This window comes from Alosa pseudoharengus, unplaced genomic scaffold, assembly GCF_046254945.1.
Source record: "Alosa pseudoharengus isolate Yale_2024_CS ecotype anadromous, Long Island Sound unplaced genomic scaffold, YU_APseudo_1.1 YU_APseudo_1.1_scf_13, whole genome shotgun sequence".
Taxonomy (NCBI): domain Eukaryota; kingdom Metazoa; phylum Chordata; class Actinopteri; order Clupeiformes; family Clupeidae; genus Alosa; species Alosa pseudoharengus.
Genome location: NW_027468598.1, coordinates 36,047,266 through 36,069,659, shown reverse-complemented (window position 1 = coordinate 36,069,659; position 22,394 = coordinate 36,047,266). Strand labels below are relative to the sequence as shown.

Here is a 22,394-nt window from a genome sequence, read left to right as displayed (position 1 = left end):
TATAAACACATAATAGCCCAATCTGCCCAACGCTTTTGTTTCCCATTGATACAAAACAGCACATGGGCTTCACGTGTTTAGATCTCTGTGTGCCCCAAACAACCCTCATGTTGGTGTCTGATGGGGTGGTGTGCTGGCGGATGTGTGTGTTTTGGTGTCTGATGGTGTGGTGTGCTGGTTAATGTGTGTTTTGGTGTCTGATGGTGTGCTGGCAGATGTGTGTGTTTTGGTGTCTGATGCTGGGCTGGTTGATGTGTGTTTTGGTGTCTGATGGTGTGCTGCTGGCTGATGTGTGTTTTTTTTAATAAAGTCCACGTTGTTGTGTTTTTCTTTTCCCCTAATCGGCTGCTTGACACCCAAAGCCCGTCTGCACTGTTTATGTTTCCAATCCCAGCGCCAGCAGATGGATCTGAACACACTTCCACTAACATAATTTCCTCCTACGTCTACCAGACCAGTTTTCAGTCCGAGATGTTTATAATTTCCAAAGTCTCAAGTGTGTGCAGTCAAGCGTCTGTATATCACAACCAGCTGAAGAAAACCAGTTAATCAGATTAGTGATGAGAGTGGGCATTTGTCCAATCAACGGTGTCCCACAATTCCTCACAAGATTGCATCATTATAGTGTCATCATTGGGCCTCAGACAGACCAGAGGCTATTTGAGGCAAGAGAATGATGGGAAATGAAGTCATTTACACTAACGTAGACCGTCGGCTGTAAGAGAGTCTGTGTGTTCTCTGGAACTACTAAAACGACATGTTCATTTGTGGTGTACTGCAGGCAACAGCAAACACGGGAAATGTGAGATAATTAAACACATAATGATCAGTGACCATGCTGTATATGAATATTGTTTATTTGCTTGCTTGCTTGCCTGTATGTATCTGGTCACTGATCGGGACTTGGAGGCGTGGAAGGCTGCGCGCCCATCTTCTCCCTCTGTTATGGTGTCATATCTAACGCGCAGATCCTTTTTGGAACTCTGTAATTCTCCCCTTTCAAATTCCAGACATTTGCACACTAAAAAGCCAGATCTATTTTCATGGGAAACTGATCTGGCGTCGTAACCTCCGGAAACCTGGGGCTGTGCACTTCCCTTCACATTCCACCATCCCGCATTTAGCAACAACGGCTCATGTGTGTCGTCGCCACGAGCAGTGATTTACATACGGGGGCGAGACACTGCTGCGTGACAGGTTTATCCTCCCCCAGGGGCAAGGTCAGAGTCAGAGGAGAGCAGCGGCGACCTTGAGAAGGTAGCCATTAAGGAGGCCGCTAGTCCACACTCTGCTCCTGCTGACCCCACACAGCACTAGAATAGCCCACACTAATGACCCTAGTCTAGTGGGTCAGGCTCCGAGATGGGAGAGTCAGATGTATCACACACACACACACGCACACACACGCACAAACACGCACACACACACACACACACACACACACACACACACGCAGACACACACGCAGACACACACACACACACACAGCATCAATATTGTACTGGAAGACCTACAGTTTAATGCTGTATGGGCGAGGTTCTCATGCTTCAGAAGTGACCAGACCACCAAGTGACCAGTTTTTAGGTGTGTGTGGTTGGAGTGTGTGTGTGTGCGTGTGCGTATGTGTGTGTGTGTGTGTGTGTGTTTGTGTGCTTGTGTGTGTGTGCATGTGTGCGTGTGTGTGTGTGTGTGTGTGTGTGTGTGTATGCTTGTGTGTGTGTGCATGTGTATGTGTGTCTGTGTGTGTGTGTGTGTGTGTGTGTGTGTGTGTGCGCTTGTTTGTGTGTGTGCGTGTGTGTGTGCGTGTGTGTGTTTACGAGAGAAGAGAGAGTTTAGATGAAGGATCAAAGTCAGCTGTGAAAGAGATGTGATGCTTTCGGGGGTCCAAACATGCAAAACACATTTCCATGCTGCCCCCCCCCATGGACATATTTACTGCCTTATTCAGTCTCGCTCTCTCGCTGGCCGAGACTCGTCGTCACGCCAACACTTCCTCTCTTCCTCAGCTTCCTCCAGGAAGTGCTGCCGCTGCAGGTACTCATGGGTAGCCAGGCTCGGCACCGCTCACTCACCCATGCGGCCGCCACCACTGGGCTGTTAATGGGCCGTGCACGGACACACAGGATAGTCAGGGGCCAGCTCGGTAGCATGGATCCTCTGCATGCTGTGTCTGGTCAATGGACCATGGAGTCCTCAGAAGTGTTTAACAGCCCTGGCTCGTTTATGCAGTGTACAGACTTTTGAAAATGCAGACTTTTTTATGCATATATAGGTTGATTGTTGTTGTTTATGAGAGAACCATTTCTAAAGCCCAGGTCAGGTCAATTGTACTGTATATACTCAAGAGCCTTTATTCTTCAACTTTCCACTGCATGTTAGATCACCTACTGTGGACAAACCAGTTCATCAGTCTTGCTTATGCGATGCCTATTTTGCTTATCCTTACTCAAGGATTTACATAAGTTACTTCTTCTTCTTCTTCTTCTTGCAACCATTACCTGCATTACCTGTCTAATTTGATCATTCAGATTCAGATTGACAGCAGTGCTACAAGCCTGACTTAGACTCTAACCTCACACAGGCACAGACCCTAACCTCACACGGGCACAGACCCTAACCTCACACGGGCACAGACTCTAACCTCACACGGGCACAGACCCTAACCTCACACAGGCACAGACCCGAACCTCACACGGGCACAGACTCTAACCTCACACGGGCAGAGATTCTAACCTCACACAGGCACAGACACGGGCACAGACTCTAACCTCACATGGGCACAGACTGTAACCTCGTCTTCATGATGACAGGTAGACCAGACCGGGGGTGGGGGGGGTTTATGGAAAGATCAGATTTGGCAGAAGAGTGGTGCTCTGATAGCGAAAGCAGGTGGACTGCAAGCATAACTCAGGCGTGCAGATAAAAAGTGCGTGGGCCCAGCCTGAGAAAAACACTGGCCGACGCTACAAACCCCACAAGCGTGTCATTTTAGTTCCGTTTTTATCACTGACAGAGTTGCTATCATTTTGATTTAACGAGGTCTGTCACCAACATATCATGTTGGTTAGGAGCAACATATAATGCTGGATAAGAAGACATTATTACACGAAACTGCATGGGGCAATGAAAACAGCTTGAAAACTAAACTGCAGTTTTAAATAGAACATGACACAGAGCACATGGGTTATAAAACTGGACAAAAGTGTGGAGACAGAGCGAGTAGAATGTCCCCACAGGAGTTTCATATTAAGCGCACATCACTTCAAACAAGTCCACTCGAGTCCAAACGAGTCTGCGTGAAACCACAGGCCTCACATCATTAAGGCCTAACCTAATATCCCCATGGCTTACAGGCAAAGGCACAACACAACACACATCTGGACAGCATTGGGGGATCATAACATGCTCATAAACCCACAACATTTCGTTGACTTGACAAAATGTATCCATATTTTATTAAGATACCCTGAGATCAGTATAACGTGTAAAAGATGTTTAAGGCCCCAATAATGATTCAGAATATCCATTTAATGCATGTATAAGTTAGGAGTACTGTAGTGCCCTATTCAGAGTTATGATGTTGTTCTCGAGCTATTTAAAGATTTGAAAGTAATGTTCATTCACATTAACAGTGACATTCACATCAAACGTGACTTTCCCATCAACAGTGATATCCACATCAACAGTGATTTCTACATCAGCAGTGACACAAAAGACCAACTTGAGTCTGGATCCTTTTTCAACCTGCTCCCGGTCACTAGTGATTGGCCTGGAGACTTTATCACGGGCCATTCGCAGGTATTTCACGGCCCGTATTAAGAGTCCCTAAAGTACTGGGTCACCATGTGGAGAAGATATCAGGGTATGAATGCCTAGCTTCCACTCAGCCTTTCCACCCATGCCCTGACTCTGGCTTGACTGACACGAACACACACACACATACATACACACACATACACGCACACACACACACATACACGCTCACACACACACACACACACGCACACACACACACAGAGTAAAAATACAAACAAACACACACACACATAGGCACACATAAATACACACTGAAAAACTCACGTGTAGCAGTCTCTGTGGTGGGCAAAGGTCAAGGGTCACCATAGGACTGTTGACAGCTGCAGATTGTGCATGGCTCAATCCACATCCCTGAGAGATGCAGAAACACAGGAGCTTTTTTAAGCTCAAACTGACATGGAAAGTTAAAGGCAAAAAGAGCACATTCAATCCCCCCCCCTCTCTCTCTTTCTCTCACTCTCTCTCACACACATACACACACACACACACATAGAGAGAGAGAAAGAGAGAGAGAGAGAATGCTTTAGAGTGCACTCACTCACACACCCACGCACACACACACACATGCAGAAACATAAACAGCATGTCACCAATAGGCATGCAGGTTTACACTCCAATCAAGTGTTTCCTAAAGGAGTGTGCTCCCCTCCCTCCCCAGAGATCTGCCGTGTAAATATGATTTCATCTCCCATCAGCAGACCCTCACGGCTATGAGCACACTGACACTGTCGACTCATGTCAGATGCTACAGTACATGTCAGATGCTACAGGACATGTCAGATGCATGCTACAGGACATGTCAGATGCTACAGGACATGTCGACTCCCAGCGGACCCTCACAGACTCTGATCTCAACCAGCTCACATGAGGCAACACAGACACAGCACAGAGGGAATGGCAGACACAGAGAGAGGGAGAGAGGGGGGGAGAGAGAGAGAGAGGGAGGGGGGAGGGGGACGAAGAGAGAGAGAGGGAGAGGGGGAGGGGGGAGAGAGAGAGAGGGAGAGAGAGAGAGAGAGGGGGGGGGAGAGAGGGAGAGAGGAAGAGGGAGGGAGAGAGAGAGGGGGGAGGGGGGAGAGAGAGAGAGGGGAGGGGGACGAAGAGAGGGGGAGAGGGGAGGGAGGGAGTTACTTATGTGCAAAGATGATAGAAACTGTGTGGAGAGACAGATAGGAAGACAGATAGATAGATAGATAGATAGACAGATAGACAGATAGATAGATAGATAGATAGATAGACAGATATATATATATAGATAGATAGATAGATAGATAGATAGATAGATAGATAGAGAGAAAGAAAGAAAGGAAGGAAGGAAGAAAGGAAGAATGAAAGAGTATTGGAATTGATGGAGAATTAAAGTTGAATAAATGATGTTGGAAAATTGAAGCAATGAGAATGTTTGAGAGAACATAGAACCAAAACAGAGCCATAGTGGAAATGTACACATAAAGAACATAGACATAAAGAACATAGACATAAAGAACATAGACTTAAAGAACATAGACATACAGAACATAGACTATTTGTGGAAATGTACACATAAAGAACATAGACATAAAGAACATAGATATACAGAACATAGACTTAAAGAACATAGACATACAGAACATAAACATAAAGAACATAGACATAAAGAACATAGACATAAAGAACATAGATATTCAGAACATAGATATAAAGAACATAGACTTTACACACAAGTGATTTAATAACTGATGTCAGACAGCACTGTGGAGATGATAGAAAAGAAATCGGATAGGCATCGAATTAACAATAATTACTAAACGAATACATCACAAGTTGCCAAGTTTGTAGTCTTTCTTGTCTTTCCGACGGAGGGTTAGATTTAGCGGCAAGTTGATGCTTGATAGATTTCTTGGTGTGTAGCTGGCAGTGATTTACCAGCAGAGTGAGTGCTGGATCGCCCTGTTTGTGTATGAAATATCTGCCATTATACCTCCAGTGAGAAAGTCTGCTGACACAGGGAGAAGGCAAACACAGAGCTGTGGAAACAGATTTGGAGCGCTACTGTTGAAGGTTGTTCTGAAAGCCGATCTCTCTTTTTTTCTCCCAAACCACAGTATCCTGTCTCAGCCGTAGCGGGCTCTAGACCGGGGAGCTCTGCCCTGGGGCCGTAGCGGGCTCTAGACCGGGGAGCTCTGCCCTGGGGCCGTAGCGGGCTCTAGACCGGGGAGCTCTGCCCTGGGGCCGTAGCGGGCTCTAGACCGGGGAGCTCTGCCCTGGGGCCGTAGCGGGCTCTAGACCGGGGAGCTCTGCCCTGGGGCCGTAGCGGGCTCTAGACCGGGGAGCTCTGCCCTGGGGCCGTAGCGGGCTCTAGACCGGGGAGCTCTGCCCTGGGGCCGTAGCGGGCTCTAGACCGGGGAGCTCTGCCCTGGGGCCGTAGCGGGCTCTAGACCGGGGAGCTCTGCCCTGGGGCCGTAGCGGGCTCTAGACCGGGGGCTCTGCCCTCCCAGGCTGTGGGGCCCTGTGCCGTAGCAGGGCTGACCGGCTCGCCCCCATCAAGGGTGTCGTGTGTGAGGAACATCGGTATGTGCAGCAAACCGGAGAAAGAAGGAAAGAAAGAAAGAAGGAAAGAAGAAACTAAAAGAAGAGAAAAGTAAAAGATCTCAAATGAAGTGATAGATAAGACGGATAAATGTGGATAAGAAGATGGAGGACGTTTCACAGCACATCTATAAAATATCATGTCAGCTGATCCGTGAAAACGGATGTCTTCTAAGCCTAAAGTCCTGAAAGAGCCAACACGTCCTCAGACAGCAGAGTAACGAAGGAGATCTACGGTATGCTGAGCCCGGAATGTTACACAGAGAATGATGCCAAGGCCCAAATGTTGAGAGGCCTAATGGCTTTAACACAGGTAGGTATATGTCATCTGCACTGGCCCAGGCTGTTTATCAGAATATTGGTCCTCTCCGCCTTGGCTTCTCCAATTATTTTTACTACCCGCATTTGTGCCGAGGGTCCAGAGCGACATAAATCAGGAAATACGTTTGTAGTATTCCATCATCTGGAGAAAATTACCTCCAAAAGAGACGCAGGCCCCACGGCCAACTGGAGCGCACGCCAGACAGAATGTTGTGATCAGCAATGGGAGAGATGAATGGCTTTCTCTCTCTTCATCTGTCTCTTACTCCATCTCTTCATCTGTCTCTTTCTCTTCATCTGTCTCTTACTCCATCTCTTCATCTGTCTCTTACTCCATCTCTTCATCTGTCTCTTTCTCTTCATCTGTCTCTTACTACATCTCTTCATCTGTCTCTTACTACATCTCTTCATCTGTCTCTTACTACATCTCTTCATCTGTCTCTTACTCCATCTCTTCATCTGTCTCTTTCTCTTCATCTGTCTCTTACTCCATCTCTTCATCTGTCTCTTACTCCATCTCTTCATCTGTCTCTTTCTCTTCATCTGTCTCTTACTACATCTCTTCATCTGTCTCTTACTACATCTCTTCATCTGTCTCTTACTCCATCTCTTCATCTGTCTCTTTCTCTTCATCTGTCTCTTACTACATCTCTTCATCTGTCTCTTACTACATCTCTTCATCTGTCTCTTACTCCATCTCTTCATCTGTCTCTTACTCCATCTCTTCATCTGTCTCTTACTCCATCTCTTCATCTGTCTCTTACTCCATCTCTTTTACTATACTGACTTCCCCTGTTTTTCTCTGATGTCTCTGTATTTATCCTCTATTTATATTGCCTCTCTATCTATCTATCTATCTATCTATATCTATGTCTGTGAAGTCTCTCAGATGGCTGCAGCATGAAAAGAGATGTAGCCTATAGCATGCTGACATGTCCTGTAGCATGCATCTGACATGTCCTGTAGCATCTGACATGTCCTGTAGCATGCATCTGACATGTCCTGTAGCATCTGACATGTACTGTAGCATCTGACATGTCCTGCATCATCTGACATGTCCTGTAGCATCTGACATGTCCTGCATCATCTGACATGTACTGTAGCATCTGACATGTCCTGTGGCATGAATCTGACATGTTCTGTAGCATCTGACATGTCCTGTAGCATCTGACATGTACTGTAGCATTTGACATGTCTTGTAGCATCTGACATGTCCTGTAGCATCTGACATGTCCTGTAGCATCATATGTATGTAAGTTGGCAGCGGCTGTATGGGGCAGTCTGAGCACAGTGGACCCTTGTAGTTGAGGGCTGTTGCGTGGATGTGATGACACACAGACATGAACAAATACACAGAGTAGGGGACTTGTTTAGGAGACGTCTCAAAGACAAACAGCTGAGCAGGACAAGCTGACCACAGCTGGCTATCCAACCAAACGGCCTGTCATCAGCCTGGCCATCTGAAGACTGGCCCAAACAGGCTCTCTCTCTCTCTCTCTCTCTCTCTCTCTCTCTCTCTCTCTCACACACACACACATACACACACACACACATACACACACACACACATACAAGAAACTCTCAATCTCTCTCACACACACATTCAAACACCCACCCACACAGAACACAAACAATAAAAATATGCAAACACACATACAGAGAGAGAGAGAGAGAGAGTAAAACACACACAGTAAAAATACACCAACACACACACGCACAGAAACACACACACACACACACACGCACACAGAGTAAAAATACAAACAAACACACACACAGGAAGTAAACACATACAGTACACACACACACACACACATTCAAACACACACCCACGCAGAACACACACATAGGAAGTCTGTCCGTTTAGTGTTCTCCCTAGATAAACAGGTGCCTTAGACAGATACCAGATACAGTGTGTGTGTGTATGTGTGTGTGTATTTGTGTGTGTGTGTGTGTATGTGTGTGTATGTGTGTGTGTGTGTGTGTGTGTGTGTATGTCAACTGTGTCATCATGGAGTGGCTTTGTTTCGCACAGTCACAAGCTATCCTGCGTGAAATGTATCTGTATCAAAAACAGGTAGCTCCCCTTTGGCGTTAGACTGACCCCATATTAGGGCTGGGCGATATGGACCAAAACTGATATCCCGATATTTTGGGGCTGATTGGCGATATACGATATCGATACGATATTGATATTTCAAACAGAAAGAGCAAAGTGCTTCATATATTCACTCAACACAACAATTATGACAACACAGCCGGTTTTAATTATATTCATTTCAGACTGCTCTAACAGAGCTGTGCAAAAAGGTGTAAACAATAACATATACCAATAGGTATACGGTTGCTCTGAGGGCTGTGCAAATAACAATATTCGGTCGACCCTGATTGGCAACACAGGCCTGCAGCTTTACAATAAAGGTAACACAAAACATAGGCTACCGTTAAAAGCCAATATAATAAACCAATTGGCATACAGATAGAGCTGTGCAAATAAGAAAAAAGTAGGCTACACAGCACATACTTGTTTGTAAATATTTAACTGCACAAGGAGTAGGGCTGGGCGATATGGACCAAAACTGATATCCCAATATATTTTGGAGCTGATTGGTATATATCGATATTTTAAACAGAAAGAGCTAAGTGTTTCGTATTCACTCAATCAGCTTTAATTAGAATGATTTCAGACTGCTCTAACACAGCTGTGCAAAAAAGTGTAAACAATAACATAGGCCTACAATAGGCATAGGCTACAGTTGCTCTGATAAAGCTGTGCAAATAACAAAAGACCAAAAGTTGACCCTGACTGACAACGCAAGCCTACATTGTACTGCACAATGCAATATTTTGGGCACAAAAATATTGAAAAACCTGCAGTTTTGTCACACAATCCAGTTTTTTTACCCGTAAGGGTTTGATAGGGCCTAGATGACAAGCAAATGTAGCCTATGATGGCCTAGACATGTTGCTATCAACAACAAAAATAGTTTTAAACAATTAGGCTACTTAAACAACGTAACTGAGTCACTCATCAAGAGTGTGATAGACGCTACCGTTGTTTTGTATGCGTTCATTTTTGCATGTTCCGGTTTGTAAGAAAAATCCCTATGCACGATTGAATGGGGTTTCAGGAATCATAAAAAAGGTAAACAAAATCTGACTCGGTGTCCGATGTTTGAAAGTTTGTAGTGCTGCGAGGGAGAACGTGCACACGCAGGGGCGCAGTTGAGCAGAGCTGCGGCTATCTGAATGGTCTGAACACAGAAGAGCAAGTGGCTTTGATAAAATGGCCCATTATTTGACATAATACCGGTATTACGATATTGTCTCAACTACATATCGTTTTCAAAAATATATCGGTCGTAGTCGTAATACCGATATATCGCCCAGCCCTACCCCATATGCACACAGGCAGCTCCCCTTTAGTGTTAGACTGACCTCCATATGCACACAGGTACAGTATCTCCCCTTAGACTGACCCCATATGCACACAGGTACAGTAGCTCCCCTTTAGCATTAGACTGACCTCCATATGCACACAGGTACAGTAGCTTCCCTTTAGCTTTAGACTGACCTCCATACGCACACAGGTACAGTAGCTCCCCTTTAGCATTAGACTGACCCCATATGCACACAGGTACAGTAGCTCCCCTTTAGCTTTAGACTGACCTCCATACGCACACAGGCGATGTCTTCTGCGTGCCCGGGGCCTGAGCATGTGAGTGAGGGCTGAAGTCCTGCAGCTCCGTCATTACGGAAATGCTGATAGTGTGGCAGCCTGCGGAAGAGAAGGGAGAGAGTGGTTTCCCACACGTTGGAGATTTCAGGGTGATTGTGTTGTGGGTTCCAGTGTGTTCAGAGCTGCGTTTACTGCCTGGTGACTCCTCATTGAGTCACCCACAGACGGTCAGCATATGAATTCCCGAAACCGTGCATTTGCTGTGGTGAGATACTGCATGTCATTTTCAGCACTTAACAGTTCCCAAATCCTCTCTCTTTCTTTCTTTCTCTCTCTCTCTCTCTCTCTCTGCATAGACACTCTTAAAGAAGTGTGCCAATGTTGTAATATAACCTAATCTAAAAATGAAAGTCTATAATTTTGTCTGATTGTTGTCATCTTCGTAAAGTAATTAGTCAACTTGTCTGACGGCATGAGACACTGCACTTACATGTCAAGTCAAGTGGACACAGAGGAAAGACAAAGTATCTTCTGACAGAACGAACATTAAGTATATACAAAAAACAAAGTACAAGAATGGCTTCTCATTCACATAAACAATGAACAATCCGATGAAAGACTGACTATTCCATTCACAGTTCTACTCTAAGGTTCTGGGCACTTTTACTTTATGAATTTTATGAAATAGAATAAATTGAATTGAAGTTCAGTTTGGTTTTCCAGCTAATTAAAGTAGTGGCACATATTGGTTAAGTAAATTGGCCTGTGGTTACTCCCCTGCAGAGAGGGAGAAAGAAATGTGGCTCTGCCTCAACTCTGCTGGAAGCAATTATGCCCCCAGTGTCATGACATATGATCATGACATAGCAATTAGGCAAAATGTACATCTCAGGAACCAAATGTGTGTGATGAATACCTTTGCCGGATAGGGATCTTCACCGCACATTTTTTTCAGTTTTGTTTGGGTTTCAGTAGCACTAAAATGGTCTCTGAAATTATGATTGGAAGAGCAGATTTGACTAGTGGTGGATAAAAGTCCGTAGCCTAGTACTCACTGAGGCTGCTGATGACAAAACTGAACTCCGGAAGATATTTGAGTCAACACTGCCTATATCGCACCCATTGTAGCCTTAAACAACGTCTGTTAGATGTTGTGTTCGATAAATGAAATGAGGTCACATTAAGACTTGATAACTGAGTTGATACAGTGGAGCCACTACGAGCCCCGGCGGGGGAGCACACGGCACGGGATGGGAGGTATGCGTGGAGGGAAGGACCTTACCCGCAGCGCCTACATCACACACGCAGCTCAACATCATCCTTGTGCATTCACGGGTATCTGCGCACAGGACTAGGCTGGACCCGAGGACCAGACTTTGCATTTCAAACGGAATTCTTTGGAAAAACTTTTTTTACACCGGAGAGCCTACTTATCAACTAGATTACCACTGCGTCTTGGTTTAAGGCATGATTTAAAAGTAATGTGGATTAAGTGTTTTCAAACCCGTTAAAGCATAAAATGTAAGTATAACTACGTATAGCCTATAATTAAATTGATTAAAGAAAAAAGACGGTTTGAGTCAGCGTGATATACATTGCTATCGGTACTTTTACAGGTAGGCTAACTTATTCCTCTGAGAAGAGTCCATACGTTTACGCAATTCTGGTGAGAAAAACTTCTGCTGCTTGCAGGAAGGAATTCTACCTATGTGTTAAATGGTGGGGTTGCGCACAGTGTTCTGTGGTCCAGTACGTCTTTAATCAATATCTTGAAATACTTATTATCTTGGTCTTGAAATACTATAATTTTCTCAGAAGACTCCAATATTTACATTCTTAGTGGTGACGGGAATGCTTTGGTGTCCCGTTGAGATGATTTAGCCTAGTGGTGCAATGGTTGACCCAGTATATTACATTGTATGTGTTGTATCGTGTTATCATCTAATATTATCTAATCATAATGCTACGAGGTAGAATTAATTCGAGAGAGTATTAGTAATGTTATACTATGTGCAGGCTGTCTCTAATTGACAGTGCAACTTATGACAGGTGTTTAAATCTTATTATTTGAGTAATGCGATTGTCCTTGAGAAGTATGAATAGCTTTTTTTCACTCAACATATTTTGATGGCACCACAACTTTTTTTCAGAGTGAATGCAACCACGCCTACTCCGTCAGAATGAAGGCATTACCCTCAGGACTGTCTTACCTGCGATGGAATCTCCTGGCACTTCTGTTTGTTTTGGCGGCAATGATGTCGAATGGCCGCGCCTGCCCGAGATCCTGCGCGTGCTACGTTCCCACTGAGGTTCACTGCACTTTCAGATACCTGACCGCAATACCACGCGAGATTCAGCCGGTTGTGGAACGAATTAACCTGGGGTGAGAAACTCAACCTCCCCCCCTTCCTCCTCCTCCACCTCCTCCTCTTCCTGGCCAGTTTAACCGCAAGAAGAACTACACAGGCCACCGACACATGCACAATAGAAAAGAACGTTTATTTTTCTTCAACTGGAAGGTCATTTAAGAACAGATTCGTATTCAATGTGTGTGTGTGTGTGTGTGAGAGAGAGAGAGAGAGAAAGAGCAAGAGAGAGAGAGAGAGAGTGTGTGTGTGTGTGCATGTGTGTGAGAGAGAGCGAGAGTATGTGTGTGTGTGCGTGCGCGCGCATGCATGTGAGAGAGAGCCAGCAAGAGAGTGTGAGAGAGAGAGAGAAAAAGAGGGTGTGTGTGTGTGTTTAATCAGGACCATGTTGACAAGAGTATCCCACTCACCCCCAGAGCATAACTCTGAAACTCCACTTATACATAGTAGTGTGAAGAAACGTGGTCACATAGGACTTCTGTCCCTCTCAAAAACAGCAGATTAAGCTGCACAATTTGTACATTCTTTGTACAATGTTTTACTTTTACATTTGCATTTATATTCATGTTTTTTGTGTTTGATGCAGATACAACAGCTTAGCAGTATTGAGAGAAAACGATTTTACCGGCCTGGAAAATCTGGAACTATTGATGCTTCATAGTAACACCATCAGTAATATTGAAGACCGGGCTTTCAATGACCTCAAGTCTTTGCAAGTAAATAAAACACTTCAGCATAATGTATTTGTTTTTAAACATTTGTTTTGTATGTAACTCTTTGTTTTTCATAGAAAATCAACCAGTTTGTTTAATTTTAATTGAAAATGTATAAATATGTGTATAGAATAGAATAGAATAATTAAAGATTTATTCTTTTCTATAATTGTTTTAATGTATCATGTGCTGCTTTCCTGTATCCAAAAGGTGTTAAAGATGAGCTACAACAAAGTAAAAGAACTCAACAAAGACACGTTCAGTGGTCTGCACAGTTTGGTGCGCCTCCACATTGACCACAACCAAATCGAATTCATCAACCCAGAGACCTTCTATGGTCTGACCAACCTACAGCTGGTCCACCTGGAGGGCAACCTCCTACAGCAGCTCCACCCAGACACCTTCATCACCCTGCGCCACAGCCAGGTGTTCAAGTTGTCCTCCGTGAAGAGCATCTACCTGTCCGACAACGCCCTCACCAGCATACCGGCAGACCTGTTCGCAGGCTGTTATCAGCTGGAGAATGTGTATCTCCATGGAAACCCTTGGTCTTGTGACTGCCGCATGGATTGGCTGACCGAGTGGGTGGAAAAGAACCCTGGTTAGTCGACACAGTCAGTATCGTCACTGTCAAGGATTTTTATTTCTGTTTATTTTATTCACCCAACAAAAATATACTGTATTATTGAGTGTTTTGTGTCTGACAGTTCAAAATATACTTTTCCAAGAAAGCGTGATTATTATGTATTGCTGCTATGACGGTCAAATCAATCAAACACACACAAACACACTAAAAATCCCTTTATGTTTTCTTTCTAACTTGTCATGTCTGCAGGTGTGCTGAAATGCAAACGAGACAAGAAGGCCTCTCACAGTCCAGCATGCCCAGTGTGTGAATCACCAGTTACTGCCCGAGGGAGAGGCCTGATTCAGCTTGCCCGTGACGACTTTACCTGCACCAAGTCCTGGATCCACCCTTACCTGAAGCAGAGGAACTTCACGCTGGACGAGGACGACTTCACCCCAGTCTCTGCAAAGGACTTCATCGCCCCCATTGGCACGCTGCAAATGAATGTGACGGACGAGGTCCACAACGACGCCACCTTAGCTTGCGTTGTTCAGAGGCCGTCTGGGGTGGAGAATCTGAACCTGACACAAATGGGGGACGAGGAGGATGTCACTGTGCTGAGGGCGACCATCAGCACGTCACTGGTCTGTAACATCGACTACGACCAGATTCAGCAGCTGTGGCGCGTTTTGGCCATGTACAGCGATACGCCTATGAGACTGGAAAGGGGACTACTGCTGTCAATGTCACCAGAGATGACCTACAAATACCGACAGGCCCGGCTGCCGGACGAGGAAATTTACACTGAGGTTGAAGCAGATATCAAAGCCAATCCGGCGTGGCTACTGCAAGGACAGATTAGCCTGCAGCTGGACCGAACAACCACTACGTTCTCCACACTTCATATTAGGTACTCGTCGTCTGTCCAGTTGCGTGTGGACAGCAGAAACCTCCGCAGAGACAGGTACAGCTGGTCGATGATCAAACAGGATAATCAGACAAAGACGGAGCATGCTGTTGTAACTGGCAGCACAGCAGTGCTCAACTGTGAGACATTTGGAAACCCCAAACCCTCCATGGAGTGGATCTTGGCAGACGGCAGCAAGGTCAGGGCGCCGTACCACAGCGATGACCAACGGATTACAATCAGCGACTCGGGGAAGCTCACCCTGAGATCGGTGGACAAATCAGATGCTGGGATTTACCGATGTATTGCAACAAACTACCTGGATGCCGACGTGTTGATCTTTCGGATTACAGTTTTGTCCCCAGATGTGGAGGAGACAGAGGTGAATGGGGTCCAGATGACCCGCTCACTGGGCCAAAGCTTGCTCCTGGACTGTGGATCTACTGGGAACCCTAGAGCTTCTATTCAGTGGGTACTTCCTAATCACTCAGTCTTGGACAAGACGAATGGGAACAGACATGTTTACATTAATGGCAGCTTGGGGATACAGTCACTGACAGAGAGAGACCGAGGATTTTACAGATGTTTGTCCTCGAATTATCTCGGGGTGGACTTGTTAACGTCCCAAGTGAGTATTACCGATGAGGGGACAAAGCAAGTGCAAATAATAGATTCCGAGGGCTCAGGGCTCAATGAGATTGATGCCGACCCCGAGGAGACTGAGACCACTCACAGTGGACTTATTCATTCTAAGTCATCTCAACGGACTAACCAGGAGTCAAGGACCATCACCTCAGACAGGCCGTATCCGAGGAATAAGCCACCGCCCACCAGAGGAGGTCACAGGAGAGGTAACCCCTTAAGCAACAGGAGAAAATGGGGAAGCAGGCGGGTATTCGATAAGGGATCTCGAAGGGTGGATCCTCAAAAATTTGCAGAGTTCATGAAGAAAGCTCAGTCTGGCCAAACAACAAACAATGAGATAGGGAAAGCCGATCAGGAACATGGAAACACCAAAACAGATCTGGGGCTCTCTGGAGATGGAGATTTGGGTTCAGGAGAGGGTTTTTCTGAGGATCAAATTGTAGCGATGCCAAATGGTGTGGTGACAATCACGGAAATGCCAGAGACCAACCAGTATGATGAGGTAAAAACCAAGGGATCAGAGGACAGTCAAGATAGCGCGATGACAACCACAGACACTTATGTGCATTTATATGACAACCAGGATGGACACATGACAACCACTGAATCTTTAGACAAATATGAGAGAGCTGTTATGTCAACAACTGAAATATTAGACGATAATCAGGATGGTGTTTTGAGCACTATTGAATCCATAGACGACATATGGAGTGAGGTTGTGACAAGAACGGAATCCTCAGATGACTCTCAGGACTATGAAATGACAACTACAGAGAACCCAGTTGACTCTGTCACCAGTGCCATCACAACAGCAGAGACTAGAGACAAATTAACACCTGGACCTCACCACAGGTCTGACATCTCACCGGTGCTGTTCCCAGCTCTCGGTGTCACCACTAGCAGCTATGACATTCAAAGAGATGAAACGACACCATTTGAAAATAAACATACTTACTCCAGGGGATTCAGTGACAATAGACGGTACACTTTTCAAACAAGACCCAAAGACTCGTTTAAGCGACCAGTCACACTTAAGCTCACGGTGACTGAATCCACTGACGAGATGCAGCTCATGTTCTCAGGCGACACACCTGAGTCTTCGACTGGGGGGATGTCTATTGTCAACAGCCAGAACCCAAATGTCACTCCGATGATGGATGGGCTGGGCCCGAGACTGAAGCCAGTTGTTCACACGTCCACTGACCCCGACAGCCGGACTACATTCACAGCTGTGACCACAACAGAACGCGAGCAAGACGAAATCACCTTTCACACTACTCAGAGGATCAAGTCTCACCGCCTTCCAGCTGGATCCACCATCATCTCACGCCAACAGATAGAAATAATACCTCCCCACAGGAGGAGGCCCGGACGGAGACGCAACTTCCCCAACAGGCGAAGAATAATTCGACCAAACAAGATCACAGACATCCAGTCCTACCTTGATAAACTCAAGAAGCCTTCAGTCTCACAGAAGGGGGCGGCCACAGTGCCATATTCAGTAGAGCTCAGCACAGATTGTGGAGATTGTGACGACACAACAGGTAGGAAGAATACAGCAGAGGAGAGTAACACTAACATTCACAGTTCTTCGCCTCAAAGAACGGAAAAGCCCATCAGGGCCAATACCTTCACAAGATCTCCAGAGCAATATCCTGAGAAAATAACACAAACATTTACCTCAGGACCTGTTACCCTGCACGTAAGAACTGAAGGAGCTAATAGTTACATGACCTCTGCAGATGCCCCTGATCTGGAAACAACACAAGATCCGGTGGCATATCAACCAACAACCACTAAAGCTACTACAACTACAAAGTCATCCAAAGTTATTCGAGGTAAAATACCCTGGCATAAACTGTTTGGAACCAAAGAGGGCCAAAAAGAACTGCTAAACAGGCTTCGTAAACCAGTCAAACCAGTCACCACAACCACCCAGAGCACAACTACAACCACAACCACAGTCACAACTACAACTACAACCACACCTATAACTACTTCAGCAATCCCAACCACTACCGAAGCTGAAATGGAAACAACCTTCCTGCCAACTGTGGAGTCTCTTGTGGCACCAGTAACACTACCACCTGCCATGTCTGAGAAAGATCTTGAGACATCAGGATATGACTCTGAAGACTCTTTCACCACCATAACAAAAGAAGAGTCAACCACAGTGACCCAGGCTCCGACCACACAGGAGACAACTACAACTGCTCCCACATATGGCTCCAGATTCCCCTCAACCATGGACTCATCCTCAAGTGTAAAGACTCTTGATGTGCCACCAACAATAAAGCCTAAAGAGGAGGTTGTTGAATCAAGCTTCTCCGGCTCTGACTCTTGGGGTTCAGGAACATGGACGCCCCGAAGGGTTGGGGGACAAAACAGGCGATTTAGAGGGCGAGGGCGTTTCAGAGGCCGAAGGCCCATGAGGAAACCCACCACAAAAACTCCAACCACAACAACAACAACGACAACAACAACGACAACAACAGAGGTGCCTACTACAACGACCGAGCTGCCAGAAACCTCCACTTTAATGGAAACTACCACATTAGTGCCACGGCCAGTATCAAAGAGCCATTCAGGAGGTGTGTCACGGCCACTCTACACACACTTCTGGGAGAAAGAGATTGCTGTAGTGTCCTCCCCATCTGGAACCATGGACTCATATGGCGTAGAGTGGAGAATCCCATCGTATTTCACCACCAATCGGCCCAGGGAATACACCACGTCAAGGCCCACCACAGCCTCCAGAACCACTTCATCCTCACGGCTGTATGGAACCCCACGGTCTCGAGTGCAGACCAGCAGAGATAACAGAATGTACACCAATGGCAGAGTGCCCCCTGGCAGGTATGGGCATTCCCCAACACATAGACCTCCAGTCAGACCAGTGAGACCCACCATGCCTGTCATCACAGAAGGATCTAAGAGGAGGACAGACACAGAAAGGACACTGACCTCTGTCAGGACAACAGATCTCCCAACAAAGCCAGAATACACCAACAGGCCCTCCCTTTATGACTATGACGACATTGATAACACGTACGACCACCAGGCCAAAGAGTACGACACAACAACGTCCATCATTACGGAGCCATCCACGGAGGATATGCCGGCCAAGCCGAGGATTGTGGGGGGCAACGCTGCCAGCTTCACGGTGCTGTCGAACTCCGACGCAGTCCTGCCCTGCGAGGCGGACGGTAACCCCGCACCCACCATCAGCTGGAGGCGCTTCCTGACCAGCACAGGTACCACGGCACTCCAGTTAATCCCACATGTAGAGACTCCACACAAATTAATAACCACAGAAACTGTGTATGTACAGCTACACTTTGGCAGTTATGGCACCTACATTTTACTTGCTTTCACACATAACATTATATAATGCCCTACATTTTACTTACTTTCACACATAACAATATTATAATTCCCTACATTTTTTTCTTAAATGAATGCTCTAATAGCTCGTACTCTGCTAGTACATTTGATTCTGTCCAGACTGAACTCATACTGTATAATGTCTCCATGAAGGTTAATTTACTGTAGGCATCCAGAGAATATAGCCTACAATATAATAGTAATTATCACTGGAATATAGCCTACAGTATAATAGTAATTAGGCATCGGAATATAGCCTACAGTATAATAGTATTTATCACTGGAATATAGCCTACAGTATAATAGTAATTATCACTGGAATATAGCCTACAGTATGATAGTAATTATCACTGGAATATAGCCTACAGTATAATAGTAATTAGGCATCGGAATATAGCCTACAGTATAATAGTATTTATCACTGGAATATAACCTACAGTATAATAGTAATTATCACTGGAATATAGCCTACAGTATAATAGTAATTAGGCATCGGAATATAGCCTGCAGTATAATAGTATTTATCACTGGAATATAGCCTACAGTATAATGGTAATTATCACTGGAATATAGCCTACAGTATAATAATAATTATCACTGGAATATAGCCTACAGTATAATAGTAATTAGGCATCGGAATATAGCCTACAGTATAATATTAATTATCACCGGAATATAGCCTACAGTATAATAGTAATTATCACTGGAATATAGCCTACAGTATGATAGTAATTATCACTGGAATATGAAGATATCATAATGTTACTTTTTATGGCCATACTGCTAAACCCTGCGCTCCTGCGCGCCGGCGTCGGACTATCAACCCCACTGTTACTACTCGTTTCTCCGCTGCATTTAAAAATGCTGCTGAGGCTCAATCTTCTGTCTGTCCGGATACTGAACAATTGACATCCTCTTTTTATTCTACCTGCTCTAACATTCTGGACTGTGTTGCACCTTTTAAAACACTGCGCCCGAAAGCCAAAAAAGAACCTTGGCTGACTGACACTTCCCTCAATCAGGCGAGAGTGTCGAAGGGCGGAACGCTAGTGGAAAAGGACAAGCTGCATGTATCTTATAAATATGATATTTTAAAGGAAACGTGGCTCAAATACCAAAAAACTGTTAAATCTGAAAAAACAAAATATTTCTCTGATATTGTTTTGCGCAATCAGGGCAAACCCCATATTCTTTTTAACACTATAAACACTGCTCTCAATAAACACCAACCTGTTGAGTTAGACACCTCTTCAGTGAGTAATGAACAATTTCTGCAGTACTTTGTTTCCAAAATCTCCAACATCAGAGCTCAGATAACCCCCCCCCCCTCCTTTGACCCTTCTATCTCTGTCACCTGCCCTGTGAGTTTCAGTCACTTAGAGCCTATATCATTTGCTAACCTAAGGGACCGTTCGTTATTTATAAACGGGGTCACCGGAGGGATTTTGAGTGCTTCAATCAAAAGTTGCATGACCCTCCACTGCCTGTAAGAAATTTTTCAATGACCCTCCAACAGTCTTTTCAAAAAAGACATGACCCTCCCCCGGCCAATTGTCGATACCTTCCGCCCACGCTATAGAGCACTATGAAAGCACATCGACTTAAGCAATCTTTCTAAACTTACCCTCTGCTTTCTGATCTTATACATCACACTTCACCAAGATGGTGGCAATTTCAGTAGATTTACTCACTAACATTGTTGTGGAAACACAATAAGCATGGAAACTAAATGCACACTTCCTGCAACTGCATTAGCCTACTTGAAATAATTTACTCCTCTAGTAAGTATTCACATGAAATAAAACAATAAAACATTGAGACCATTCAACAAAGCACACTGGGTAATAACAAATTCAACTAATGAACTTGTTGCTATGGACTCGTCTCTAGGCTTCCTCAGTCATTGTAAAGCTGCCGAAGATGAACATTATCCAAAACTCAATTTCTCAGACGAGCGTCAATTTGCGAGCTTGCTACACTCCTTCCTTCTCAAATGACTTGAAAAGGCCGTTTGCACAATTTCACAAATAATCACAGGGACCGAAAAATACCTAACATGCCAACTTTTTCCGGGTTTAGGCCTATATTTTAACTTTTCCCCGCTGTCTTGCCGTTTTAATATTTTCCCGTAGAATATCCCATATTACTGTAATACTCTCATAACATTAGTCCTGCATTCTGACCTGTCTCTGTGTTGTCCTGTTGTTACCCCTTGCCCTTCCAGAAAAACAGATGTATTCAAATCATCGTTTTGCTTGCTTGAATGCGAACTCAGAGTGATGTTAACCTACAGTAGGCCTATTTAAGTTAACGACGTGGTTGTCATGAGGGCACGATTCATTGGCGCTTGCAGTGTTCGGCCATAGGCTATCTACGTGCGCACCTGCCAGACTAAGAGCCAAAGAAATCCCCCTGTATATTCACTCCAAGTTGGCCTACCATAACTTACCACCTCTAGCCTACACTGTAGACCATAAACTGGTTATTTATATGACCAATGTATTTGTATTCTGTATTCTGCTTTATGAAGCAGAATTACGCACTGCTACTTGGAACGTAACACATTTTTGTTGGCAGGAGAGAGAATGACAGCGATTAACAAATTGCACTTGTTGCTGGTTACCAATAAATAGGGCCTACTATATATTTTTTTGCAAACAACAAAAACAGAAAGGATGGAGACAGCAAAGCTAGAGATGGGCAGGAACAAGGTCAATTGGTAGAAATGCTTGTCAAAACGTTAGGAGCTGGATGTGTGGATGAGCACAAGTATGCTTTATAAGCATGCACACTGTTTAAAGTTAGGCTAGGCTAGGCTACACGGTAAACTACAAGTAAACCAAAGTTAGCTTTTTAGGGCTGGATAAAGTTGACCAAATGGATATAGGCTGTTAGGCATGAATAAAGTAGGCTACTTTGTTGCTCCAACCCTTCCAACGTTAATGGGGACGGATGTTGACATTTTCCGTATTTTGCGTGAGAAACTCGGGAAAACTCCCTTATTTTCATTGTTCAATGTTGACAGAGCTATGGAACGAAAGAGAACGTTATATGGCGACAGAAATCAACAATCAAACAAGCCACTTTGATTTTTTGCTGTTTTCATTAATACAAAAGATGGGTGACCCCCCCTCCTTGACAAAAAAAAGTTAGGTGACCCTCCCCTCAACATCTCATCGCTCAGACAATTGAGACCACAGGTCCCCACATATTAACGATTATGAACTGTAGCCTTGCCTCAGGTGTTGTGCAGCCGTTGATTAAAAAACCCAATCTAGACACTTCAATCCTATCTAACTACAGACCTATCTCAAAACTCCCGTTCTTATCTAAAGTTCTAGAAAAACTTGTGCTTCAACAAATACAGTATTTTCTAGATACACATGGTATCATGGAACTTCTGCAATCTGGTTTTAAAGCCCTCCAC

At 44.9% G+C, this 22,394-nt stretch overlaps 1 protein-coding gene across 1 annotated transcript in view; it reads left to right on the top strand.

The window, feature by feature from the left end:
* Positions 1-11,811: 11,811 nt before the first annotated feature.
* Positions 11,812-22,394, top strand: part of igsf10 (immunoglobulin superfamily, member 10) — an 18,213-nt gene continuing 7,630 nt past the window's right edge. Inside the window, exons 1-5 of the mRNA XM_076282964.1 lie at positions 11,812-11,905; positions 12,535-12,767; positions 13,337-13,466; positions 13,674-14,064; positions 14,299-18,837. Of these exons, the coding sequence (XP_076139079.1) occupies positions 12,565-12,767; positions 13,337-13,466; positions 13,674-14,064; positions 14,299-18,837 (5,263 nt within the window). The 5' untranslated portion in view covers positions 11,812-11,905; positions 12,535-12,564. The remainder of the gene's footprint in view (positions 11,906-12,534; positions 12,768-13,336; positions 13,467-13,673; positions 14,065-14,298; positions 18,838-22,394) is intronic.